Source organism: Budorcas taxicolor, chromosome 11 (genome assembly GCF_023091745.1).
Source record: "Budorcas taxicolor isolate Tak-1 chromosome 11, Takin1.1, whole genome shotgun sequence".
NCBI lineage: Eukaryota > Metazoa > Chordata > Mammalia > Artiodactyla > Bovidae > Budorcas > Budorcas taxicolor.
Window position 1 is genome coordinate 15,574,570 of NC_068920.1, and position 26,352 is coordinate 15,600,921.

Here is a 26,352-nt window from a genome sequence, read left to right on the forward strand (position 1 = left end):
ACCAATGAAGCATTTATATTAAAATGAAAATCCCTCAGGAAGACAGTAATGAGTGAGAGTGAAAAGCTGGCTTAAAACTCAACATTCAAAAACCTAAGATCATGGCATCCGGTACCATCACTTCATGGCAAATTGAAGGGGAAACAATGGAAACAGTGACAGACTTTATTGTAGGGGGCTCTAAAATCACTGCAGATGGTGACTGCAGCCATGAAATTAAAAGATGCTTGCTCATTGGAAGAAAAGCTAAGACCAACCTAGGCAGCATATTAAAAAGCAGAGACACTACTTCGCTGACAAAGGTGTAGTCAAAGCTATGATTCTTCCAGTAGTCATATATGGATGTGAGAGTTGGACTACAAAGAAAGCTGAGTGCCAAAGAATTGATGCTTTTGAACTGTGGTGTTGGAGAAGACTCTTAAGAGTCCCTTGGACTGCAAGGACATCCAACCAGTCCATCCTAGAGGAAATCTATCAGTCCTGAATATTCATTGGAAGGACTGATGCTGAAGCTGAAACTCCAATACTCTGGCCACCTGACTCGAAGAACCGATTCATTAAAAAAGACCCTGATGCTGGGAAAGATTGAAGGCAGGAGGAGAAGGGGGCGACAGAGGATGAGGTGGTTGAATGGCATAACCGACTCGAAGGACATGAGTTTGAGCAAGCTCTGGGAGTTGGTGATGGACAGGGAAGCCTGGCATGCTGCAGTCCATGGGGTGGTAAAGAGTCAGACATGACTGAGCGACTGAACTGAACTGTAATGTTCCCCAGGCGTGTGGAGTCCTCTTTTACTAGTAAGAAATGCCGCACGGAGATAACTGGAATGTTCAAAGTAAAAAAGAGGGAGGTGGGGTTGTTGACAAAGTATAAATGGGGTTTTTTCTTTTTTTAGGGGGACCCCTTTTCCATGCCCACGTTCTTTGCAATCATCCATTGCCTAGGTAACTGGTAGCTATTTTCTGCATTTTAAATTGAAAAGAGAGTATTTCTTCCCAGTGGCCCCATTTTGTTTATCTTGGCAAGGAGGCTTGGTAATTAAGTCTATACGTTACTGGAGGGCTGGGATACAGCGGCTGGGATTTCAAACCAATTTGTTTAGGTTCCTTTCTAGCCCTAAAGTGATCTAAAAACAGATCATCAGCACCTCTAACTTTATACCTCTGTCACTGACTCCAGTAGGATAAGGGATGTGGTTTACCCCGAGCCCTACTCACCTCCTGTATCAAATCCACCTCTGATTCTTTAGTCATGACTTTTCTCTTTTTTTCAGTAATATTTTTGTTATGGAAAAGCAATTCTAGTGAAGGTTTTCTCTTACATTTTAACCTATATAGTGTCTATCAATATCCCTATATATGAGTATATTCTGAATATTTTATATATCTTATAAATGCATCGTACCATAGCTGCCATTTTTAAATGCCTACTATGTGCTAGAAACTGATGATTTTCAAATATTATATCCTTACAACTATCTAATGAGACAGGTATTATTACTCCTATTTTATAAATGAGGAAATGGAGGCTTGCCTAAAATTATACTGTTAAAAAGCAACAAAAGTGAGATTTAAAACAAAATCTATGTTCTTTCTAATAGGCCATATGGGGAAAACTCTTTTAATAGCTATTTGTGTATTTCATGTAATCCAACATTCAATTCAATGTTTGTTGAGTACCTCCTATGAGCAAGGGCCTATAACCTCAGGAATATCAAATCTTATTAATAACAATGAAGATACCAAAGCACTAATATATTAGCAAATGGGGACACAGGTGTGTTGGTACACCCTTATGTCTGGCGACCGCATTTCTATAAGACACAGCCAGGCCCGTGGAATATTTAATAGTACTCGATTATCTTAACATAGTAAATAGGGCTTTGACATAATCCAAGTTTTGAGTCCGCGCTATCCTTTCAACGTCTGTTGGGCATATACTTATACAAGGAGAGCTGGGGCCTGCTGGGATTGTCTATTTCCAGGGCAGCCACGGTAAACACCTCTCCATGCAAAACATCTCACTTCAGCTTTAGAACAATCCATGAGGCCGGATTAACCCTAGTTTGGTGGTGGTGCTCCCTCCCTCAGTTGTGTCTGACTCTTTGCGACTCTACGGACTGTAGCCTGCCAGGCTCCTCTGTCCGTGGGATTTCCCAGGCCAGAATACTGGAGTGGGTTGCCATTTCCTCCTCCAGGGATCTTCCTGACCCAGGGATTGAACCTGAGTCTCCTGCATTTCAGGCAGATGCTTTACCACTGAGCCACCCTACAGATAAGAAAGCTGAGGCTCACAGAGCTTAACTTGCCCAAGGTTACAGAGCATCGAGTCACAGGAAACAGAAATGCCTTTCCCCAAGCCCCACGCTCTACCTTGCCTCTACTGCAAGAACACCTAAGACCAAGTCCCCGTCCAGGCCCCAACACACAACAGATCCTGGATCATACTTTTTATTCAAGGGCTTGCCTATCAGTCTGCCTCTATACAGATAAAGGGTGAGTCTCTCATATTGAGTGGGGCTTACCTAAAGCTGGACAGCCCCAGTGGGCAACCTTGGTGAATTCCAGGTATCATTTAGATAGTGATTTGGTTGAAAGGGGTTAATGAGTAAGGCAGTGCTAACAGAGTAGGGCAGAGGTCCAAAACACAAAGCCTATTGTAGAGATGATAGGAGACAAAGGTTTAGGCTTCTGATTGTTGCATAGAGTGGATGGATGAGGAGACTTGACTTCTAGCAAGTACAGACGAACCAAGTCATGCAGGCACAAAGAGACGGGAGCCAATGAACAGGAGCAGCAAGGGACCACGATTTTCCATAGCAGACTCAGAGGAGAGCAGGAAGACAGGGGTACAGAGAGCGCTTTGAGTGTGTCACGCCTGTGTGGGTGGGGGGAGGCCAGCCCTCTAGAAGTCTGGTACTGGAGAAGTATAATGGATGCTTGAATGAAAAAAATGAGAGACGATGAGGTCATAAGGGCACAAAAGGGGAGTGAATTGGCAAAGAGGCTTGAAAAGTAGAGAGGAAGTTTCTTTAGAAGTGGGGGGCGGGGGTGCAGACAGGAAGCCGCCGCTGATGAGTTCTTAGAAGAGGACTGATGTACATCCCAGCAAAGAAGGGGTGCTTACGGAATCTTTGTTACGTGCATCTTGCACACTTGGTGCTCTCAGAACACTTTCAGTCCCGTAAAGACTTTGATCTCCAAGCAGGTAAGTCATTTAGCTCTGAAAATGGGCTTGCTCAATCAGTGAAACAGTACATAAGAAAACTTAATTTTTTTCAAAGCATCTTTTGTTGCTTTGAAATCTCAGATGGGATTTAAAAAAGAGGCAGGGGGCAGGGTGTGCAACACACCGTTCAGAAGCGTATAAAACATTTTAAACCAAAATGGCAAAGCCAGGAAAGAAGCAGGAATTACATATAGACTGTAAGCTGACTAAATGGAAGACACTCGGATCTCATCTTCTCCACTCACCCTGAGAAAATAAAAACATTTCCAAAGTCCGCTTGAAAGCTTTTCTTTAGCACACTCTTTCTGCTTTCCCTAACCTACCTTACCCACATTCAGTCAGAACCCAAGAATCTGGACTTCAGAATGTAGTTTTCCTATTTGTAGTCTAAGTTTCATCTGTAATTTTCTTCAATCAAAACATTCAAGAATGAATCTGTTGAATGGCAGACTAGATAAATAATTTAGAGTTTCAGTGTACGCACACAGGATACAGAAATTTGGCCAAGCCACAAAAGCTGCTCAGCTATTAGAGATCAAACAGGCCAGGCCTGTGGGGCACTTACCAGGCCTGGGCCTGCACAAAGTGGGCGGGGCCTCTGCTCAAACACAGCTGTGCATCCACCTCTCAATTACCCTCCTGGCAGAAAGTAGCAACAACCTACCCCCAGACCCTCAGGAGGGAGGCCTTCACTTAGCACCATGACCACTGAGGCATAGCCCCCTCACCCACCTCCAGTATTGCAGAACATGCTGTGTATATTCCAAGGAGCTTGGGGAAAATTCTTAATAAATGAAGCCCCCCATAATTTACTGATTAGAGAGCTCCAGACGGCATCCTTTAAAGAGCAATGGAACCTTAAGTGCATATGAAAAGAACGGCTCCCTTCTTATGAACAAATAAAAACACATACAGTGTAACCAAAATAGACCCCATATAGGCTAACCACCCCCCAAATTCACCAAAGTAATAGCTTGTAATAGCTTGCATTCCACCGTGCTCAAGATGACTATAAATGCATAGCTGGCTGACTTGGAACTATGTGTAAATTCAAAATGAGTGGAGGCTTGGTTGTTCTCTAGTTATGATCCCTGAAGTAGCCAAACCAGATAATCTGGTTTAAAAAAAAAAAAAATCATATAGTGACAGGATTATAAATCTCTCAGTGAGCATTTTTAAGTCTTAACTGAGCTAAATTTATATTGTTTAGAGCAACAGAATATCTAAAAGGTAATTCCCAACTCCAGGGTTTTACAATCTAATAATTATCTGGCTTTACTACCTAAGTGGCTTCAATGCAGTAACTGTCAGACATTCATTTCACTTTGCTTTGTAGAGGCACTGTTTAAAAAAAAAAAAAGAACCTATTCTGCAGGGATACTTTGAATGACATAGAGTCTTGAGCTACATGGGAGAAGAAAAAGCAGTCACACAGGACATTTTAGGAGGTCACAGATAGTTCTTTCTTTAATGGTTGTTTAAAGTCACAAGTTCTAGAGCCAGATCACCTTGGTTCAAATTCCAGCTCTGCTACTTTCCAGCTGTGTGGTTTGGGATAAATTACCTAGCCTCTCTGAGCCACAATTTCCACATCTGAAAATGAATATAAAGTATTAACACTACCTCATGGAGTTAATTGGGAAAGCTAAATATGACAACCCTGTATTGTCATGGTGAGTCTTAAAAACTGTTATTTATCATTCCTCTACCTTTGTGTCATCTCCTCTACTTAAAATAACAAAATCTCCTCCTGAAATAGTCCATTATTAAAAGAGAGAAAATAGATTTTGTAAGAAAGGGAAAGTAGATTGCTTCAGCTATTGGTTCCGTTCATACTCACCACAAGGTGTCAATCTGTCATTTGGTTAGCTGGGGAAGTCAGAAGTTATGCTGGTAAAGATGCCCACAAGCTAATAAAAATCATATCTTTACAGCATTTGGCAGCGTGTTTGATGCTGGGAAGACCCAGCAGAGAGGCAGGGTTTCCCCATGAATGCCAACCACAGTTCACATCATCAGCTGCCATGATGTTTTCTTTCCACAAAATAAAACTAAACATGATGAGGTCACTGAATAAAAGTGACTTTAGACTTTTTGTCACTTTCCAGACTGCAGTACTCTATGTTAAAAACAGCTATTTATACTTTCCAACAATAAATGCAGGAACACATTTTCTCCTCTGCCCCACCCCCGACCTCCCCCAAGGTTTTTATGAATCTAAAGGCATTTACAGTAGGAAGAGGAGGGCAAAGATTCACTGAAGGCTAAATAATATGTGGGGATTTAACATTAGTGATATCTTATCACTGTTCTAAATAGAGGAACTGCGTAAATACCAGTGAACCATTTCAAGAATGAGAGCTTTCCTGCCAGGTAGAAGGATCTGCCTCTGGTTGTATCCTAATGTCAAAAATACTAAGAATCTTCAGGATTATCCATCTCTCTGATCTTTCCTATTGAGGCAGAAAATGGAAAGCTGATAGTTGTGATAACTGATATCCCTGCCTTCAGAGGGTTCTAACCTTTTCAAGGAGAACTATAACTCATGCATCACAATAGATACTTTCAACAGTTAGATTTAGAGCTATTGAACATGATTTATAGCTTTTGAATAAAAGGCTTATCACGGAGGTTAGCCAGTGGCTATCAGCCAGGACTGAGGATTTACAACCTCACATTTAAAAAAGGATGAGCCAGAAGCTAGATGATTCAGAAAGAAGGCAAAGTAGCTCTCAGCTGGTACAATCCTGCAGGTCAGACAGGTAATTCAAATTGCCAATCCCCGAGCATAAATACCTTGCCAAAACGCATTTCAATAGCAGTGTTTGTTTAAACGTGCTAACGTAACAATAATGCTCAGTCTCTTTTTCAGTCCTGTGGGACTCTGCAATCCTCTGGACTGCAGCCCTCCAGGCTCCTCTGTCCATGGGATCTTCCCAACCCAGGGATCGACCCTGTGTCTCTAGGACTGTGTCTATTCCAGAACAGAAGTGTTCATCCTCCAAGGAAAATTCACCTTCGATTCTGTGCAGTCAGCTTGAATAGGGGTCTCTGGAAGCCTGGTTAGATGGAGGCAACTTAGACAAAACAGTATATTCTAAATAAGTTATAATCCTTTTTCCAGGAATAAACACACAAATGCATGGGAAAACAGGCTGCTGAGCATCCTGACACTCTTTTGAGTTTCAGAGACAATAAACTGGCTGGAGCCTTCAGACCCTCCGTCCATTCAAACGCCATGAAAGTATTTCCAAGAAATAGCATATATTCAGTTGGTTCTGAATCCAACATCCTTTATGGATATCAAAATCCTCCATCATCAGCTGTATAATAGAACCTGGAAACTTTAAGTTCTCCCACTAAAATTATATATGGCAAACTGCTTCCCAAAGCGAACGCTTTAATGCAAAGGATGAAAACTGCTTGAAAATAGCCAGCCTGAGAGACTTAGCACTTTTGATTCTTCTCTTACTACGGCTCCGGGGGCGTGGGGGTAGTGGAGGCTAGGCCCCGGGAGCCGGGAGTCCTGAGCCCAGGCGCGCTCCCCTTGGAGTTAGACGCCCTCCGATCTGCAGTGACTGCCATACCCCGGCGCCAAGACCGAGACCGACGCCGGGGAACTTGCAGCGGGGGTGGATTGGGCGCACTGCGAGCTCCCGGCGTAGGTCTCAGAGGCTGGATCTCTGCCTGCCTGCTTGTCTGGCAACCCGGTGACCCATCTCAGAACCCCTCTGGGGGCACAGCAGAGGAGCTGTCACAGTAGTGGACACACACATACACAGAGAAACCTTCTGCATAAGTCACTTTCTTACCTTATACTTCATCTCGGCAGCGGTGAACTGAGCCGTTTTCCTGCACTAGCGAGACTGCATTAAGCACCGGCGAGCCCGCCCCTCCATCAAGCGCTGGGCTTAAATGCAAGCGAGGACCGCCGAGCTTCGGGCCGCTTCTCCGCGCAGCACCGACCTCCGGCACCGCTCAGCCCGCCCAGCCTCTGAGCTCACTGTTTTCCTCCGGGCCGGCAGAGCACGGAGCTCGTTTGCATATAGCCTCGCCATTGGCTCGCGGGCCAAGGTAACGCGGACGCCCCGCCCACCCCGAACTCCTGGAATCTGACAAAGAACTTGTAATGCGATCATTTATTTTTACATTGTCGGAGAGGGTGGAAAAGAAACTCGGGAACCTTCCCGGAATCCTACCAAACCTTATACTTCATCTACCCCGAACCTCTACCAAAACCCTGGGAAGAGGAGATGAACACTGAAATTTTTTTTTTTTTAGTTTTAAAGATTAATCCGAATTTTAAAGAAATGGAATTCACAAAGCAGTCTGACAGCCGTGCGTCCTGTGACCTAGCAACTCCTTCATAAATCCATTTCATTCCAAAGCCATTCACCTCACAAGCTCTACATGAAACGAACTCAGGGAACAAAAGGTTTTCTGTCTCCGGGGGCCCCTTTTTACTAACTACCCCTGCTGCTATCTCTCTCTCTCTCCCTTTCTCTCCTCCCTCCCCTCCCTTTCCTTGTGGCTGTTTGCTTTTTGTGTGTGTGTTCTTTTCAGTGTTCAAAGTACTTGCAGTGTCAGTCTGCAAGGCGACAGAATACAATTCTCCCTCAGTGAAAGGGAACTCTGGAGCTGGGCACCAGGGATTCCCTGGTTGGCTTCTCACCGGGGCCTCGGGGAGCTGAGGGGTCAGCCTCATTCAGAGACCTCCTCTGGCTTTGTAGAGGATAAAGCTTAGCTGTGACCTCTCCGATGGGGCTGGCCAGTGTGCCCGCCCCATACATCATCACTGTTCACCGAGTACTGCGTTCTTTGATGGTTGGCATTTCTAGCTCCAGCTTTGAACACTGCAGTTTTTCCTTCTGACCTCTCTCCTGAAGATGACCCATTAACCCACCAACACTTATTATCTGGGGAACGACGACCAAAAAAATGCCTGCTGTTTGAGAAAGTTGGTTAAAAAGACCAGTCTTCTCTCAGTAACGCATGGAACATTTGGTTCAGCTGCGTGCTTTCTGTAGAGAGAAAGATCACCCAGGAGAGGACAGAAACGGCCATCTTCAGCAACTCTTCTGAGGCGTGGAGCGGTGAGGGGAAAATTCTTTTTCATGGGACCTCAGGATTGAGACTTGGTGAATACAGACAATGGCTGTCCCTGAAAGGGATGGACTCCAACCAGACTACATGACTCTGATGGAAAAACTCAGCCCTTGGTGTTTTTTTTTTTTTTCCTGACCAGGTTGGATGAGAATCAGTTTGATTTTTTTCCTTCCCAATTCCCAGTGGACTAATTTATGAGCTAAGCAAAAAAGTACAGGAGAGCAGCTGTCCTACAAAAGGGGTTTCCGCACACAGTTTAAATAAGAGGACCCCCCACCCTGGACAGGACCCCCAGAGCGCCACACCCCACCCCGGCCCAGGTGATCATGGCAAGGTTGACTCACCGTTTTGGACCTCCACTAGGCCTCTTTCCCTCGTTTAGCTTTAGAGGGAAAATGAGCCTGAGTGATTTTGCAAGGTCCTTCTGAACACACATTAAGCATGTGACATATGATGCTGCCATGGACAGAGGAGCCTGGTGGGCTATGCAGTCCATGAGGTCATAAAGAGTCGGACACGACTGAGAGATTAGGCAGCGTAATCAACACACTGCAGGGACCTTCCTAACAGTCCTACAGACTCATGGGACAGTCACTAGCTTGCGGGAAATTTTTCTTTTGGTGTCTGCCTGGATATGTCACAGGCCTTCTCATCTGTAAGATGATGAGTCTTTGGCCTCCAGGAGATCTAGATAACATTCCTTTGGCTTCCTCAGCAGTAAAGCTGAATCACCTCCTGTTTCGTTTGAAGAACATCATTGAATAGTGAACACGATCTCACCTCATTTTAATGCTTTCAAACAGTTTCCCAAAGCATAGCTAGGACTTTTTCATTCTCTAAGTAAAAAGCTTAACTCACCCCAAGTGGCTCTCCTGCTTTCCTGTTTCTGTTCTATACAGAATATACCTGAAAACCTACCTGAAGTTCATTTCAAGGTGGTCTGGGTCGCTGCCTTGTTAGTTACATATATATAAAAAAGCACAAAGGTGTTACAGTCAGGTAAACGTCTGTTAGAATCTCAACAAATTTCTAACTTGCTAATTTTGGCATTCTGAAATGTAAAATAGAGAATAATAGCAATCTGCTAGGGCTATAATGAGGATTAAATGATATCATGTGGATAAAAGTGAATAGTCTGGCACATAGTAAAACATTAGTTTTACTCTGAAATTAAAAGATGCTTGCTCCTTGGAAGAAAAACTATGACAAACCTAGAGAGCGTATTAAAAACCAGAGACATCACTTTGCCTATCAAGTTCCGTCTAGTCAAAGCTATGCTTTTTCCAGCGGTCATGTATGGATGTGAGAGTTGGACCATAAAGAAGGCTGAGCAATGAAGAACTGATACTTTCAAACTGTGGTGTTGGAGAAGACTCTTGAGAGTCCCTTGGACTGCAAGGAGATCCAACCAGTCAATCCTAATAGAAATCAGTCCTGAATATTCATTGGAGGGACTGATGCTAAAGCTGAAACTCCAATACTTTGGCCACCTGATGCGAAGAACTGACTCATTGGAAAAGACCCTGATGTTGGGAAAGATTGAAGGCATGAGGAAAAGGGGACGACAGAGGATGAGATGGTTGGATGGCATCACTGACTCAATGGCATGAATTTGAGCAAACTCCAGGAAACAGTGAAAGAGAGGAAAGCCTGGCATGCTGCAGTCCACAGTGTTGCAAAGAGTCAGACATGACTTAGTGACTGAACAATAACAACAAAACCTTAGGAAATGGTTGCTTATTAGTATTATTTCCATTATTATTCTTTTAATATTAAATTTATTTTGCATTATTTTATGACTGTATCATATAACCTTGTAACATCATATATCATTATATCAGTATTCATGTTATATGATATAAATTAATTTTAAATGATTAATTATAACTATTATCACTATTAGACTGTTATCAATATTGTTAAGTGTGGTGGTCACTCAGAAGAAGCTGGAGGAATGTCCCCACCTCTGTGGCACCCCATCCCTGGGCAGCTTTCTAATTTAACAAACATCAATTCAGCACCTACCACATGCCAGGGGCTGTTCTGGGAAAGGAGGATACAGCAGCCCAGATAAAGATCTTACTCTCAGAGCTCACAGTCTGGTAGGAGTGGAGGACAACAGTTTAAGGAATATATTATACAATTTTGAAGTGGTGGATGCCATGAAGAAAAATATTGAGCAGGGAAAAACCACTAGAAGGTGGGTTCTCACAGGTTCCACCCTCATAGACCAGGGTGGGTGAAGGGTGTTTCATGTTAGAGATAATGGTCATGCAAGCCCCTCTAAGGAGTTGATATGGAAGTAGACACCTGAATATTATGGGGGATCCACTCTGAGATCTGGGGAAAGAGCCTTCTGGACAGACAATGACCCACAGAAAGGGCCTGAGATACCAGTGAGCTCGGTGTGTTCAAGAGCAAGCAGGTTAGTATGCTCAGAGGGGAGGACCCACAGGAGGGATGGAGAGAGGGTGGTGGCAGGGTTTGGATTTTCTCCTGAGTGTGACAGGAAGTCACTGGAGTGTCCTGAGCAGGGAAGCAAAGGGTCTAGCCCTCTCTATTTTTACCCTTGGTTTGTGTAAGTCCTCATGCACAGCGGACTACTGAAATACTGAGCCTTTTCCTCATGCAACTTACAAAGTGCTGAAACTGTTACTTTGTTAGTGTCATCTGCTATATTCCCTTCAAAACAGCTTTGGAGAAACACAAATTCTCACAATGAAAGCAGAAACAGCCCCCTCCCCATCTACTAAGTGAGCTTTTGGATGCAGAAATAACTGTTTAAATTGTGCTGTATAAACACTGGCGATTGGTTTATGCAGCCACCCTCATGCTCCCTTGGATGGCTTCCCAAAGTGGTCCAGGCCCCCGGGCCTTGGACACTAACCTGTCTCTCAGCCTGTCGGTCTTGCCACCTGGCTCCCACCTCTGCCAAGGGCTCTGCCCACCGCTCCCCCCACCCCCGCAACCCCCACCCACCAGAAGCTCGTGCAGGCCGGAAGGAGGGAAATGACACAGGGGCCGTCCAGACCATTTTCCAGCTGCCACTGGGCATGGCGTGGATGCAGCAAAAGTCAGAGAGGGTGCTGGCGGGAAGAGGCTCTTCCGTCCACACGGGGAGGAGCTCACGTGGCTTCTCTCTGAGAGTGAAGGGCAAAGCCAGAGCCTGTGAGGGCAGGGAGAAACCTAGTGAGTCACCCGGTCTAGCCTGGGGAAAGGAAGACGAAGCTGCCGCTCCGGGGGGCGCCCTGCTCGAGGAGGATCCTAACCACAGTCAGCGCTTTAGGTCAGTCTGCTGTATCTCCTGTCTGATTTAGTCCAGCCACAACTTTCAGTTTCCTGCCTGAAGTCTCTCCCCGCTCTGGCCTATATTCCACATCGCCACTTGCTTAATTTCTAGAATACAGAGTCGATCGTGTTACTACTATATTTAAAAGCCTTTAAAAATACTCCAGTGCCTTAAAAATAGAATCCACATGTATCAGCATGGACTATGATCCGAGCCCAGCCTGCCTTTCTGGCCTCATCTCCCATCGACATCCTCCACATGTTGGGGCAGAGTGGGGGAGGGGGCAGATTCACTGAATCTGAGACGCTTGTACTGTCCTGACTTTACACAGACAGTTCCCTCCGCCCAGAATGTCCTCCCTTGCCTCTTCTGCTCTCCAACCCAGTCCCAACACTAACTCTTTTGTCCTGCGTTGTCTACACCCCCACCCGGCCCACCTCGCCTTTTCAGAACGAATTCCTCCCTTCTTTCACTATGCCCCTATTGTGCTTGGACCGTGGCCCTAGCAGAAGGCTCCTCCCCGCAGTGTCCTGATGACTGGGTGATATCTGGGTCCCCCGCTCCCAGGTGACCTGAGTTCCCTGCAGGCTCATACCTTACAGGATCTGAAATGCCTTCTGAATGAATAAGAGGACCAAGGCTTCTTAGAAGAATGTTGTTGACTTGAGGTTCTGCCTGTTGTTTAGGAGGAGAGGGAGGGAAACTCTTGTTTGAAGGTGGGACTGCTCTTTCCATTTATTACATGGGGAGCTTCAGACCAGCTCAAGGCCTGCTGCCTGTCCTGGCTCTTGGACGCAGGGCAGTTTAACTACAGCTTTTTATATGACCTATGAGCTAAGAATAGATTATATACTTTTAAATGATTAGAATAAAATCTAAATAAGGATGATATTTCATAAGACAAGAAACAATTACATGAAATTCAAATTGCAGTGTCTATAAATAAAGTTTTATTGGAATAGACACATCTGTTTGTTTACACGTTGACTTTCAGCTGCAATAGCAGACTTGAGCAAGTGTGAGCAGAGGTGGTGAAAAGGGCAAAGCTGGAAAAATGTATTATCTGGCCCTCCAGAGAAAAAGTTTGATGACCCATGCTCTAGAGCAGTGCAAGATACATGCATCGCAGAGTTCTTCCACATCTCCTGAGACACAATCTAGAAATACTCACCCTAGAGCCATCTTTTACCATTTCTAGTTTGATACCAGTTTTGTTTTTTGAGAGTCTACATTATGCCAGAGTTATTTCAAGAAAATAATTGGCGGCAGCAACTTTTCAATTCCATAAGTCTCCAGAAACTTCTCCAAACAAAGATGGGTCATTGGGAATTTTCTGCTACAGCCCACTGACCCCGGCTCATTCAGGGGTCTGTACCTGGAAACTGTCCCAGGTTCTAGGCCCTGTCCTGGGCAAGTCACAAACATTATTTCACTCAATATTCACCTAACGAGCCCTAATGAGGTGGGTCACAATATTCTAGGTTTACATGTAACAAAACGGAGACTTGGAGAGCTTGTTCAACCTACACAAAGGTCCAGGCAGGCAGGGGCAGGTCTGGCATGTGAGCCCAGGCTTCTTGGCTCCTGGGTTTGTGTGCTACATGCTACCAGGAGTCATCTGTGTGCTTTGGTTATTTGAGTCCCATTTGTGAGATCAATAAATTAGCATCTCCATCCTAGTGGGACTAAGCCTAACTGAGGAACAAGTACGTTCTCCGGTTGTGAATAAGGCTACTAGCGTGCACAAAAACACACACATATCTTACTAACTCGTACTTGCAAGTCTGTGTGTGTGTGTGTGCGTATGCATGTGGTCCCTCTTGCCCAGACTGCCTTCCTTTCATCCTCTGCTTACCTAAATCCTGTCTTCCCTCCAGTTTCCACCCCATCTTCCTCATGGAACCTTTTCCTACAAAATCTCTCCTTTGTTGATTCCTCCAGTTCCCAGTGTCTCTCATCACCTATGATATGGGTCAGTGCTTCTCAATCTGACCTCCCTTAAAAGCCAGTTGCGACATTTCCATATTTACGTCAACAAAAGAAATTTGCAAGGCGTACTAGCATACCCTCTTGATGTTCAGTAATTGCAGTAAAACATGAAATGCCACGTTGGTTAAGTGCCATCATGCATAACGCAGTGTGTCATCTGGAAAGAAACTTGGAGAAACTGGCAGTTTAAGACCCAAATGGGAAACCCAAGGACTCATTAGTAGTTAAAAACAAATCACAGCATCTTGTTTTCAAAATGACCAGTGTACCTTTGAAGCGCAAAGTCCAGTCTGCTGCAGCAGCTCTGTGCCCGGCCCCTTTCACAGGACACTTCACTCAGCTTTCTATGCACGTGAAAGAAAAATAAATGTGGAAATTTCATCCTTGTGGGGGAAAAAAAAACCAGTTGTGGATGCTTTGGCTTCTCCCCTCTAAGTTGGATTCAGTAGGCCTGATAGGAGACCTTGGTACCTACACGTGAACAGAGATCCTCAGAGGATTCTACACACAGTGTTGCATGTGGGGCATATCACTTAGTGCTCAGTTACTGCCTGGTCCTGTTTCACCCTTGAGAATGCCTTCTCCACAGTGAGATTTTTAAGCAACTTATAGATGTAGAAAAGGATCCCTTTCTGCAGCTGTGTAGGTCATTGCATCGCATTCTATGTCTTCTCAAAGCCCTATGTCTTGTCTGCGTACCAAGCCTGCACTGATGTCAATTTGGAAAAAAAATAAGCTACTGTTCAGCAGGCAGGGGCAAGAATACCTCCCACTCTAAGCAATCACTGCCCCTCCCTCCCTTTTTTTTTTTTTTCTGGTTAGGGCTTCCCAGGTGGTGGGGTGGTCAAGGATCTGCATTATTCCGACCCAGGGATCGAACTTGTATCTCCTGCATTGGCACGCGGATTCTTTACCACCGAGCCATCTTGGAAGCCCTAGGCCCCTCTGAGTCCTTGATAAATCTTCCAAGAATACATGTAACACAGTGTCACTAACATGCTACAAAGACTCTTGTAAATGGGTAATGGTTAATATCTTGACTTGATTTTTGAAAAACGTGTGCAACTGCAAAATTTCTATACATACAGAATACTGCTATTATAACTTGGGAATAGTTAATTACTATCTTTCCCCGGCAAAGAACTAAAAAAAAAAAAGTAACAGAATAAATTATATGTTAAGTAAATCCACTTAACTCTAGTGAAATATGACAAGAATTTGTGAGGCTCCATCTTAACATTTAGTATGTTCTTTATACGAAAGGATTTGGGGGAGTTAACTCAGGAGTGAAATGATAAGCAAAGTTAGAAACACATAAAAAAGATTTAGGTTTATTTATCGTCGTAAATGTGCAAAGGCTTAGATTTCTACTATTTGTATGTATCCAGCTGGGCAGAGGAATGAAGTACAGTGGGACAGAAGGAGTTTTTCACAGTAAAACTGTGCAGACTCCTGCCAAGGGCTCCCTCCTGTTTTCCCCAGCCTTGAGGTGTTCTGTTCGTGCACGCTTTAGTTTGTCCAAATAAATGATTTGTTATATGAAACTGTCATGGAAATCTCTTCTGCTGGTAGAAATTTGGACTGTGGGCTTTTAACATAGGTCAAGGTGATCTGCCAAGACCGAATAGACGTGCTGTGACTGGGCGGAGGATGGCCTTTGCTCTTTCTGAAGGCAGGATCCAACACAGTGATATGCTCCATGGTGTGCATTCAACTGGTGTTATTTAGTCACTCAGTCGTGTCCGACTCTTTGCAGACTCACGGACTGTAGCCCACCAGGCTCCTCTGTCCGTGGGATTCTCCAGGCAAGAATACTGGAGTGGGTTGCCATTCCTTCTCCAGGGAATCTTCTTGACCCCAGGATCGAACCTGAGTCTCCTACACTGACAGATTCTTTACCACTGAGCCACCAGGGAAGCCTAAGAAAGGGGCAAAGGCCCCATGGTTCCTTCTTGGTAACTTCTGTTCTTCCTTTGTATATTCTTAAATTCGAAAAGACTTCCTGACCTCTCCTTGCATCCGTAGCGTCACTGTCTCTGTGCCCGGACATGAGAACACAGCGTGTTGTGCTAGAGCTCTGGCCGCCCTTTCTTACTCTCCCCACGTTGCTCCCGTCCAGGTGCGATGGGCAGCGGCTGGTGGACAGCCTGCCCTACATTCTCGGGTGGGGCTGGATGCTCTGTTTCCGGTCGACTCCTGAGCTTTACAAATCTCTGGACGCATGCACGGGTGGCTAAAAGTCACCCTTCCCATCTGGCATCCAGCGAGGCTCAGGGTGGAGGTGGGCGGAGAACAATGGAGGGAGCAGGGAAATGAGAGGGTTGGCACAGTGTTTCAAGCACTGAACAGTCACTTAACTGGAGGCCCCGGATAGATCATTTCAGGAGAGGCCAGAGAACGTCCAGCAGGCCCCGTCCCCAGGCATCTGGCCCATCTGAGCAGACCCTGGTGGCCGCCAGCTGGCGCTGAGGAGCAGGCCGAAGGAATCTGAGCAATGCAGGGCCTGAGGTCGGTGGGGGGTGGGGAAGAGGAGGGTTGGGGGGGGGATGGAGGAATGCGCTGTTGAATCCAAGCTTTTGAAGAGTTTGATTCATTTTAGAGAGCAAACAAAGCACTCCAGCTATCAGCTATCTTTTATTTTGTCTGCTGGAGGAATGCCTCTCCGGCGTGGGCCGGAGCCTGGGCGGCGGTGGAGACTCCGGCGTCCACCCTCGACGGGCTGGGCGAGTGTGGCCGGCACACTCTTTCCTGGCCACTGAGGCTGGAAAGAAACAGCAAGCAGCTCTCTTCTCCGTCAGGAAAGCCAGGAGGAGCCCAGTGAACTGGCACGTGCAGGACCTAAAGGTTCACTCACAGCCCTGAGGTTTACAGATGCTAAGTAGCCGTTCCCTTAGCTTAAGTCCTGGCACCCTGAGATTTAGACCAGAAGGTGTAGACAGGGAGGGGAAGTTTGCGAGGGTTTTCCAGCTTTGATGGCCTGTGATTCTCAAGATTCAGGCTCTAACCAGCCTGGGAAGCTCCTGGTCTTCGGAAGGGTGGAGGGTTGGGAGAAGCAGCCAGGCTGTGGCCCTCCTGTCCATAGAAGCTGGAGGCCATGAGCTCCCCACCTTGAGATTTTCCCATCTCAAGGTTGCTCTCTGTCGTCAAAAGCCAAACCCCACACAGTCAGGTCACCAGGAAATGAAATCCTCCCACTTGAAGTCTTCCCTAGCAGCTCGGATGGTAAAGCGTCTGCCCGTAATGCAGGAGAGCTGTGTTTGATCCCTGGGTCAGGACAATCCCCTGGAGAAGGAAATGGCAACCCACTCCAGTACCCTTGCCTGGAAAATCCCACGGATGGAGAAGCCTGGTAGGCTACAGTCCATGGGGTCGCAAAAAGTCGGGCACAACTGAGTGACCTCACAGTGCCTGACAGCTCTGTGCTTTCCATCCTCCCCATCAAGGAGGGGAGGACTCAGCCCCAGGACTCAGGTCCCCACCTCTCCGTGCTCCCATTCCCACCCCTGGTCTTTCGAATCCCCTTCTCTACAAGGATGTCCGTGCCTTCTTCATCCTCAACACAGATTCATGGTTCCTTGTTCAAAAACCTGGAGGCCAGACGAGCTGTGGAATTCTGAGTATTTCAGCCTTTCAGGACCGATTTCACGTCTATTCGGCATGCAACAAAACTCCCAGGGGGACCCGGCCAGCACACCGCAGGCAGATTCATTCATATTTCAGCGGACGTGTGAATGTTTGTACCAAGGTGGGTGAATGAGGAATATGCACCACTTTGAGCCAATCCAGGCAGGTTTTGCTCCCAAACAAGCCATGAAAGAATGCTAAATTTTTATACTTATAATCGTGGGTGAACGAACCTGGACCACTGACACACTCCCCAGCTTCTTGGACTCTCCTAGGCCACCTCTCCTGCCCCCGACTCCACGCATGCGCTCTTCTCTCTCTGTCGCTTGCTGCCACCAGACACTGAACTGCCCAGTCCTGGCCCCCTCCCCCTGGCCTCTGCCTTCGACACCCTCTCCACCCACCTGCATCCAGGCCGGTGTACCCCACGCACATGCTCCCTACTGTAAAATCGCGGCCTTTTCCATTCTCAAGCCATCAGGCTATGCTTAAAAATACATTACTAGAAAGACAGAATGAAAAAGACTTAGGAAATACAAGTCTTGCTTGTTGTTACTATTATGTTGCTGTTCAGTTGCTCAGTCGTGTCTGACTCTTTGCGACCCCATGGACTGCAGCACACCAGGCTTCCCTGTCCATCACTATCTGTCAGTTCATGTCCATTGAGTCGGTGATGCCATCCAACCATCTCATCCTCTGCCACCCTCTTCTCCTTTTGCCTTCAGTCTTTCCTAGCTTCAGGGTCTTTTCCAATGAGTCAACTGTTTGCATCAGGTGGCCAAAGTATTGGAGCTTCAGTATCAGTCAATCCAATGAATTTTTAGGGTTGATTTCCTTAAGGATTGACTGGTTGGATCTCCTTGATGTCCAAGGGACTCTCAAGAGTCTTCTCCAGCACCACATTTGGAAAGCATCAATGCTTCGGCACTCAGCCTTCTTTATAGTCCAACTCTCTTATATTACGAATGACTCCTAATGTCGGTCAGACTATGAAGGGCTCACTCTCAGCTTCACTCTTGGTGTGGGCCTGGGTGCTGTGTGGACTGGGTCTGCAGATGGCGTGGCGTGAGGCCCTCACCCTCCTTTGCCCAAGTTGGGGGCTTTCACTGGTCATCTGCGTCCCTCTGCTCCTGACCTTCTCCTCCACTTGCTGTCTTGAATGGCCTCCTCCTTCAGCCTCTACGGCAGTGGGCTCTTCTTACTCTTCTCTCACTGATGGGTACAGTTGGCACCTGGTCCTTGGTATCCAGGGTTCTGATCCACGGATTCAACCAATCGCAGATGGTGTAGATTTTTCTATCCAGTGCGGGTTGAATCTGTGGATGTGGAGCCCGTGGACAGAGCATCCTCGGATTCTGGTATCCACGGGAGATCCTGGCGCCCATCCAGGATACCAAGGGAAGCTGCTCTTCTGTCTTCTTTTTCAGGCAGGCTTTCCCCAGGGTGCATCCTTCAGTATTTTCTCCTTTATCTGTCTTATCTTCTCCAGTGACTTCTGCTCTCATTTTTGCGTTGATGACAATCACATACCCTGGCCCGTGTTCTGAATTCCAGACTCTCATTTTCTCCCGCACCCAAGTATTCCAGAGGCTTCTTATCAATTCCTCCTATTCACATATTGTGACGGTTCGTTTTGGTTTTTAATTTTTTTGTAGATTGGAGGATAGTTGCTTTACAATATTGTGTTGGTTTCTGCCATTGATCAGCATGAAGCAGCCATAGGTATACATTTGTCCCCTCCCACCTTCCACTCCATCCCACCCCAACTGTCACAGAAGCACCAGGTTTCAGCTCCCTGCGTGTGACAGTTCATTTTCCGGGTTAACCTGGCTAGGCCACAGTATCCAGTTATTTGGTCAAATTCTAACCTAGATGTGTTGTTAAGATACATTTTAGATGAGAATGACATTTAAATCAGTAGACTTTGAGTAAAGCAGATAAGGCTGCACCATGTAGGTGGACCTACCTAATCAGTTGAAGGCCTTAAGAATAAAAAGACCAGTGTCCCCCAGGAAGAAGGAATGTTCTTCCAGATGGCCTTTGGACTGAGCTGCACTGTCAGCTCTTCTCTGGTGTCTACAGCCTGCCAGCCTCCCCTGCAGAGTTTGGACTGGTCAACCTTTACAGTCATGTGAGAAATTCCTTAATCAGTCTCTCTCTGCACATGCGCACACACACACACACCCTGTTGGTCTACTGGTTCTGTTGCTTGGGAAGACCATGGCTACACACCCAAGAAGCAAAGATATTTGAAGTAGAGGGATGATGGGAACTCTGATCCTGCTGCCTGCGCCTCTGCATGCAGCCATGCCTGAACTCCGATCTTAGCCTGAATGCTCAAGCAATAAATACACTTTTCTGCTTCACCTGGTTGGGGCTGAGCTTTCTTCACTTGCAACTGCAGTGTCCTGACTAACCTTCTGCCAGAGAGTATTCTCCTGAAGCGCACAGATGATACCTTATGCATTTAGCCCCCATGTGGCACTGCATTTAGAATCTTCTCCGTCTGCGTGTTGCGTTAACCCCCAACTTGCCCTTGAGCTACCAGCTACCTTGCGATATTGTGTCTGAATGAGAGGAGAGAGACAGAAATGACAGCAAGGAGCATTTTCCCTTGGTTCCTAAGAAGGCAGAAATAAAAAGGAGACTTATGTGTTAGGAAAATTCCACTGGGAATTTGGTGACCCAAATGAGAAGCAGATCTACCCTTTTCTTTCAGATTCATTGATTTAGATACACAGATTCACCAGTGAAAGGAAGAGCAAGGCAGAATTTTATTGTTAAGTGTGGGGTAGCAGTATCTTGTCTACCTGGAGATCCATATAAATGTTTACATCACATTTCCTTTGCCAACTAACTTATACTTGTCAATCACAGCTGAGATCTCATTCATTCGTCCACCAGGACTTAACTAATTACCCAACAGAATGCCAGGCTCGGTGGAAATTACAAAGATGTATAAACACTCACACGCTGCTCTCACTTCTTAAATACCTATTAACGGTAGCTGCCAAGGGGACTTCACGAAGATAAACGTGTAAAAAAAAAAAAAAAATCACACCGTAAAGTTATGTAAGTTTCTATTTTAAAATCATCTGGTTCTAATTTACTAAATTTAATGCTTTAGAGTCAATGCCAAAGTGCTACATTTGATTTATGGAAATACTTCAGCACATTTTTCCATCGCACTCTTGTACAATATATTTACCGCCCTTTTGTTATGGTTGGAAAGATTATGGACCTTAGAAAAAGCCCTCTTTACGAGCTTGCTGATATTTTATTATAAAATGCCATAAGACAGAGTAAGAAGTCTAGTAAACAATAATACTCACTTAGGAGCATTCCACATGCTTTAGCTTTTTTTTTTTTTTTTTTTTGGTATATACGTATATAAATTTAACAGAGAGGTCCATCTGGAAAATGGATGCTTAAAAACTTTCACTTTATGCCAAACCACTTCTTTTCATGGCAGACAAGTACTTTGGGATGGGGGAGAGAAATTTAAATAGCAGTCATATTACGCTATGCTGCCAGCAAAATAATAACAACGTTAATACCGAAGGATAAAAAGATGCCAGAGACACAGACTTTCATTACCCCAAAGGGGGAACCTGCAAAATATCCCAGTGAAGTGGAATATAAGAATACGACATCTGTACCTCTCTGTGGCTTTCCAGGCCCTGGGCTCGACCAACTTACCTGGCACCATAGTTTGGCAACTACCCTATGGCATTTTATAGAAAAACCAAGGCCTCGTGCCAGCCTCTTCATTGAAACCTCCCAGATGTGCTGTGGTTTAGCCAACAAAGTCCGCCCTGAACTTTCAAAGTGGTATTTAGGCCCGTGCATACTCATTTCGCTTCTGCTGTACCTCCGTTTTGCTCAGCTTACAAAATGAGAGGTTTTTCACTTCACACCCACATAAAATAAGATGTTGGCCTAGGAATTTCCCCTGCGCCTTGCAGCGCTGTGCTTCTTTCAAACAAAGAAACCTCATCTTCTTCAGAGTTTGGACAGATCAAGGCAATGGCACCCCACTCCAGTACTCTTGCATGGAAAATCCCATGGACAGAGGAGCCTGGTAGGCTGCAGTCCATGGGGTCACTAAGAGTCAGATACGACTGAGCGACTTCACTTTCACTTTCACTCACTGGAGAATGAAATGGCAACCCACTCCAGTGTTCTTGCCTAGAGAATCCCTGGGACGGGGGAGCCTGGTGGGCTGCTGTCTATGGGGTCGTGCAGAGTCGGACACGACTGAAGTGACTTAGCAATAACAACGAACAATTGCAGAGACCAGGCCAATCGACATGTTTTTATTCCAACAGGCCATCTTCACGGCAGGTCAGAGGAGCCAGGATACAGGTATTCATAGAAAGGCATGGGAAAGAGTGTTGTGTGACCACCGGGTTCCAGGGCCCCGGATGACTATACCCTACATCCCTCGCATCAAGACGGGGCCAGGGTATCATCAGAGCAGACTTGTCTGCTCTGCCCTGTTCTGCCTGGATTTGCTTTCCCAACTCCTCTGTCCTGGAGACCAGTCTTCCCACCTCCCGTTGAGAACACTGTAATAAGAAATGAAATTAAAAAGGCAATGACCACATAGTAAAGACAATACTATGATCTCTTACTCCTTCTAGGTTCTTCTTTGGAGTGTCTCTTTTTGCACCTCTTCAAGTTCATCCAACTCCTCCCTCGTGCCCAGCTGAAGTCTCACCTTCTCCCTGAAACATCCTCCAGTCTCTATGGATGAGTCCTTTCCGTGAATTCATGCCAGGCTCACTTCTGGGCTACCTCCTGTAACACTGGCGTCCTGGCTCCACTGTGTATGACTTGTGACCCTCTAACTATGCCTTGTGTGTGGCAAGTGACCCTCATTTGCACAACAGCTGGTCTTGGAAGCAGGCAATCCCTTATCTGACCCAGGCAATTTACTGAGACAATTCACATACCCACAGCTCACCATTTTAGAATGGACTGTTTGGTGGCTTTTAGTATATTCACAGAATTATACCACCATCATCACTATCCCACTCCAGAACATTTCCATCACCCTGAAAAGAAGCTCCACGTCCATCAGCTGTCATTCTCCACCCCTCCTCCCCACCACCCCAAATCCCTGACAACCATAACCAGCGTTCCAGTTTCTTTCTAGTAGTAACAATTTATCACTGACTTCATGCCTTTCTTTCTAGGTGCAATTCCAAAGGCTAACACAAAAAGAGACAAGCTATGCAGTTTTCTGTACGCATCTGGAAAGATGGTGTCAGTTGTATGAACTGAGTGCTTGTGAGAGAATACAGAATGATAACAACCAATAAATGTTGATTCAATTTATAAAGGAAAAGCAGAAGTTGGGGGGTGTTGGGAAGTGAAGTCTTTAGAGCGAGAGGAGAAGCAAGTTCTCCCAGAGGTCGGGAGACTGTTGTTTGTATTGACCATAAAGAGGTCTTACCACGTGCCTGATAGTTAATGTGTATGTCTGTTCTCAGTTGCTCAGTTGTGTCTGGCTCTTTGCGACTCCATCGATTTGTAGCCCACCAGGTTCCTCTGTCCATGGGATTTTTTGGCAAGGATACTGGAGTGGATTGCCATCTAAGGGCATCATCTAATCTCTGTAACAACCAATCAGATAGGGGTTAGGAATCCCATACCAGAGATGAGGAACCTGATCCTCAGAGAGGTAAATGCCTTGCCCAGGGTCACACAGCAAGGGTTTCATTAAGAGTCAGCAGGTTTCAAATCTCATGGATAGGGCTGAGGACAAAGTGCTGAGTACCTAGAATGACATTCATTCAGTTTTTTAAATTAATCACCCAATAGGTCAGTCAGTCACTCAACAAACATGTATTGAGTCCTATTGAAGGTTAAGTTTGACTGAAAATGATAGAAAAACCCTAGGTGAGTGGGCTTAAAAAAGATAGAAGTTAATTCTCGTTTATTAGAAGTCCAGAAGAAAGCAATCCAGAGCTGTTTGAGGGCTTCATAAAGTCTGCAGAGATTTAAGTTCCTCCTATTGTGCGCTTTGCTATCCTCAATACAATGTCCAAGGCAGCTCAGATTCAAGCCATCACAGCCTCCTTCCAGCCAGCAAGAAGAGACGCGTGAAAAAGAGGTGCCTCTTCCCTGAAAGGTGTCCGAGGACCATTTGCGGATATTCTATCAGCCAGAATCGGTCACATGGCCACAGTTAGCTGCAAGGGAAGCTGGGAAATGTAGTCTTTATTCTGGGGAAGAGGAGAATGGGTATCAGAGGATGACAGTGTCAGCCACTAGTACCTACTAGGTAAACAGTGTAACTGTGCATAGTACCTGTGTGACAACTGCTGAATGTACACACATTAGGCTTTGTCCACCTGTCAGGATAGCCCTCTGCTTGTGGCAGATACTCATAACAGGCCAGGAGGCTATATACGGCATGACCCTCCTGCTGTGTGGAGGTTGTGCTCTGTCTGCCGGAGTGGGCTTCCTCCAAGCCTCTGCTGTCGGTCTGCCCTCCTGGTGCACGCTGACACCAGTGTAGAGGCCCTTGTGAAGGGGCTCCTGCCGGGACCCGGTCTTTCCCAGTCTTCTCCAACCCACAGAGGTGTCTGGACCACGAGCCCTCCCTCTTCCTGTGACTCCGCGGGAAGAGGTGCACACATGGATGGGTATGGCCAAAGCAGAGCCAGACCCCTGCCCTTGCGTGTGATCGAGAGAGTGGGAGGGAGGGAACAGCTGCGACTGGGAGGGAAAAGGGTCCCTGCTGCTCCTTCTGCCAACTGGCCATTGTCCTTAGAGGTCAAAGACAGCACAACATCATAACACTGGTGAGATGTTGGCTCTGGATGAGTTAGAGCCCCATGACAAGCACAGTAGCCAAAGCCTACATTTAACTAGACATGCCATGAAGATGAGACAATCGTATGCTAGCCTTGCTGGAATCCCTACTTGTCACCCTTTATTAGTTACCTCCTCAGGGTGGCTTCCAGAATCTCTACTTTTCCTCTGCATCACAGATGGGGAAGCATCCCTGGGCATCCTTAACCACCAAAGAGGACAGAGATGATGTTGTACCCAGAATTCGTTCCGAATCTACGAGGAGGCTTCAGCTGATGGTCCTGCCACCCACCCCCTCCCACATGCTTCATCCAGTCCTTCCTCCCCAGATCCCAGAAAGACCCATTAGCTGAGTCCAGTGACAGTCTTTGAGCCTGACTACAATTGTTCCCTTGGGGTAAAGGGATAAAGGTGTTGGCAAAACGTGCTGAGATTCCGGAAGTAGGCACAGCAACACCCTCCCATTCCTCCAAGCGTCGAGGCTTCTTTAAACTTCACCCTCTGCCCTGGTTTCAAAGTTCTCATTTGCAAATCAATTTAATAAGGCCCCAGGTGGAAATCTCTGACTAACAGTATTAAAATGGTTCTTCTGACTAGATTGGGGAATAAAACCACACACCTGCAAATTCCTTACTACCTTTAATTGTAATCTTTAACTGCCGGTCAGTGCACCATATTTTAATTTCTCTAGGTATTGTGCCTGGATTTTCCACCTGTGGAGACAGAATTTTGCTCCTATAACAGGGCTTAAGGAGACAATGGAGTATGGGATAAGGCACTGTTTGAGTTTTAAAGAAATATAACATTTGATGGAAAGAATAAATGCAATCCTATAAAAAAATTAAAGCCTTATAAAAAACTGGTGGCCTATTATTTCTTTCTCTGGCTCTTAAGTCTCTCAACATGGAAATGTCAGTTCAAGCATAACTAATATGGCTTATATTTCAGAGAAGATAAAGGTCTGGGGCAACAATAAGAATGTTACGTGGTGGTGGTTGCTTTGTTTAAATCACCTTCCTGGGTCTTTTGTCTTCTAGTTATGGGACACCTATGATGGGGACATCTCAGGGAGGTTGGTATTAAACAGAGAGCAGGAGGATCTTGGAGGCTGGGCAGTCAGGTAAGGAGCTCAAATCCACAGGGTAGTGAAAACACCAGCTTTGCAGTGGAGAAGTTGTGTCCAGAAGAACCAGCTCCCATGGTTCTCTCTCCCCTTTAACGTGGGAAGGGTGCATATTAGGATCCTGGTGGCTCAGATGGTAAAGATTCCGCCTGCAATGCAGGAGACCCCGGGTTCGATCCCTGGGTTGGGAAGATCCCCTGGAGAAGAAATGGCAACCCATTCCAGTATTCTTGCCTGGAGAAGTCCATGGATAGAGGAGCCTGGCAGACTACAGTCCATGGGGTCGCAAAGAGTTGGGCAGACTGAGTGACTAACACTTAGCACTCTGGTGGGAAAACGCTAAGCCTGCTCATCTGCTGTGGAAGTGACCTACACAGGCTTCCCCCATCGGATCCAGGTCCCCCACTGATGGGTTTATGACCCACGGAAGTCTCAGAGACACGCTGGGGCGTTAGGAATGGAGCTAAAAGGGGAAAACAAAGCAAAACAAGGGCTTGGCCTGGTTTTGCTGAATGTGGCTCTTTCCCGGTGTTTCTACAAAGAAGTAACTCTCATACTCAATTGCCTCAGTCTGACTAATTTTTCTGTGGGTTCATCCCAGGGTGTGTTTGCTGCGGGCTCTGTGTTGTTATACACCTCAGCCTGAGTCTGTGTGTGTGAGTGTGTGTGTGGAGTGGAGGGTGAAGGGCAGAATTCTCCCCTTTCCTCCCGCTTTTACTTCACGTAAACACCTCCCCACGAACCCGTGTGCTTTGCTCTGCCCCAGTGTGAGGCTGTGTTATCTGACCTGTGAGTCACGGGCTGAACCGTGTGAGTTAGAGCCTGATCCTGAGGCCTGGGTGTGGTAGCTCCACGGCCGCTAGATCCTCAGATTTGTCTCTGGGCTCTTAGCTGCGGCAGTGGAAGCCTCTCCAGAAACAATGGTGCTGTCACTTTTTACCAGCCTGAGTGTGTTATGAACTTCTTGGCCCACGGGCCACTGAGAATATAGACAAATACAAAAATCGGAAAAGGGCTCTGGAGGGTCTAAGGAGGTGCCAGTCAAGTGAGAGAGCAGCAGGTTCCCACTGAAATATCAAAACCGGCTCTGGTTTCCCCACCTCGCAGTAACTCATTTATCTCTGTTCGCTTTGTAAACCGTGTGCTAACATACCTCTCTTTGGGGCCTTTC

At 46.2% G+C, this 26,352-nt stretch overlaps 1 protein-coding gene across 2 annotated transcripts in view; it reads right to left on the reverse strand.

The window, feature by feature from the left end:
- NEDD9 (neural precursor cell expressed, developmentally down-regulated 9) overlaps nt 1-26,352 on the reverse strand; it is a 121,615-nt gene that overhangs the window by 45,182 nt on the left and 50,081 nt on the right. Inside the window, exon 1 of one of the 2 annotated variants that reach the window (XM_052647988.1) lies at nt 7,041-7,208. The exons of the other annotated variant lie outside the window; for it this stretch is intronic. Coding sequence (XP_052503948.1) covers nt 7,041-7,052 — 12 coding nt within the window. The 5' untranslated portion in view covers nt 7,053-7,208. Of the gene's footprint in view, nt 1-7,040; nt 7,209-26,352 lie in introns of those variants that run through there. 2 annotated transcript variants of the gene reach the window in all.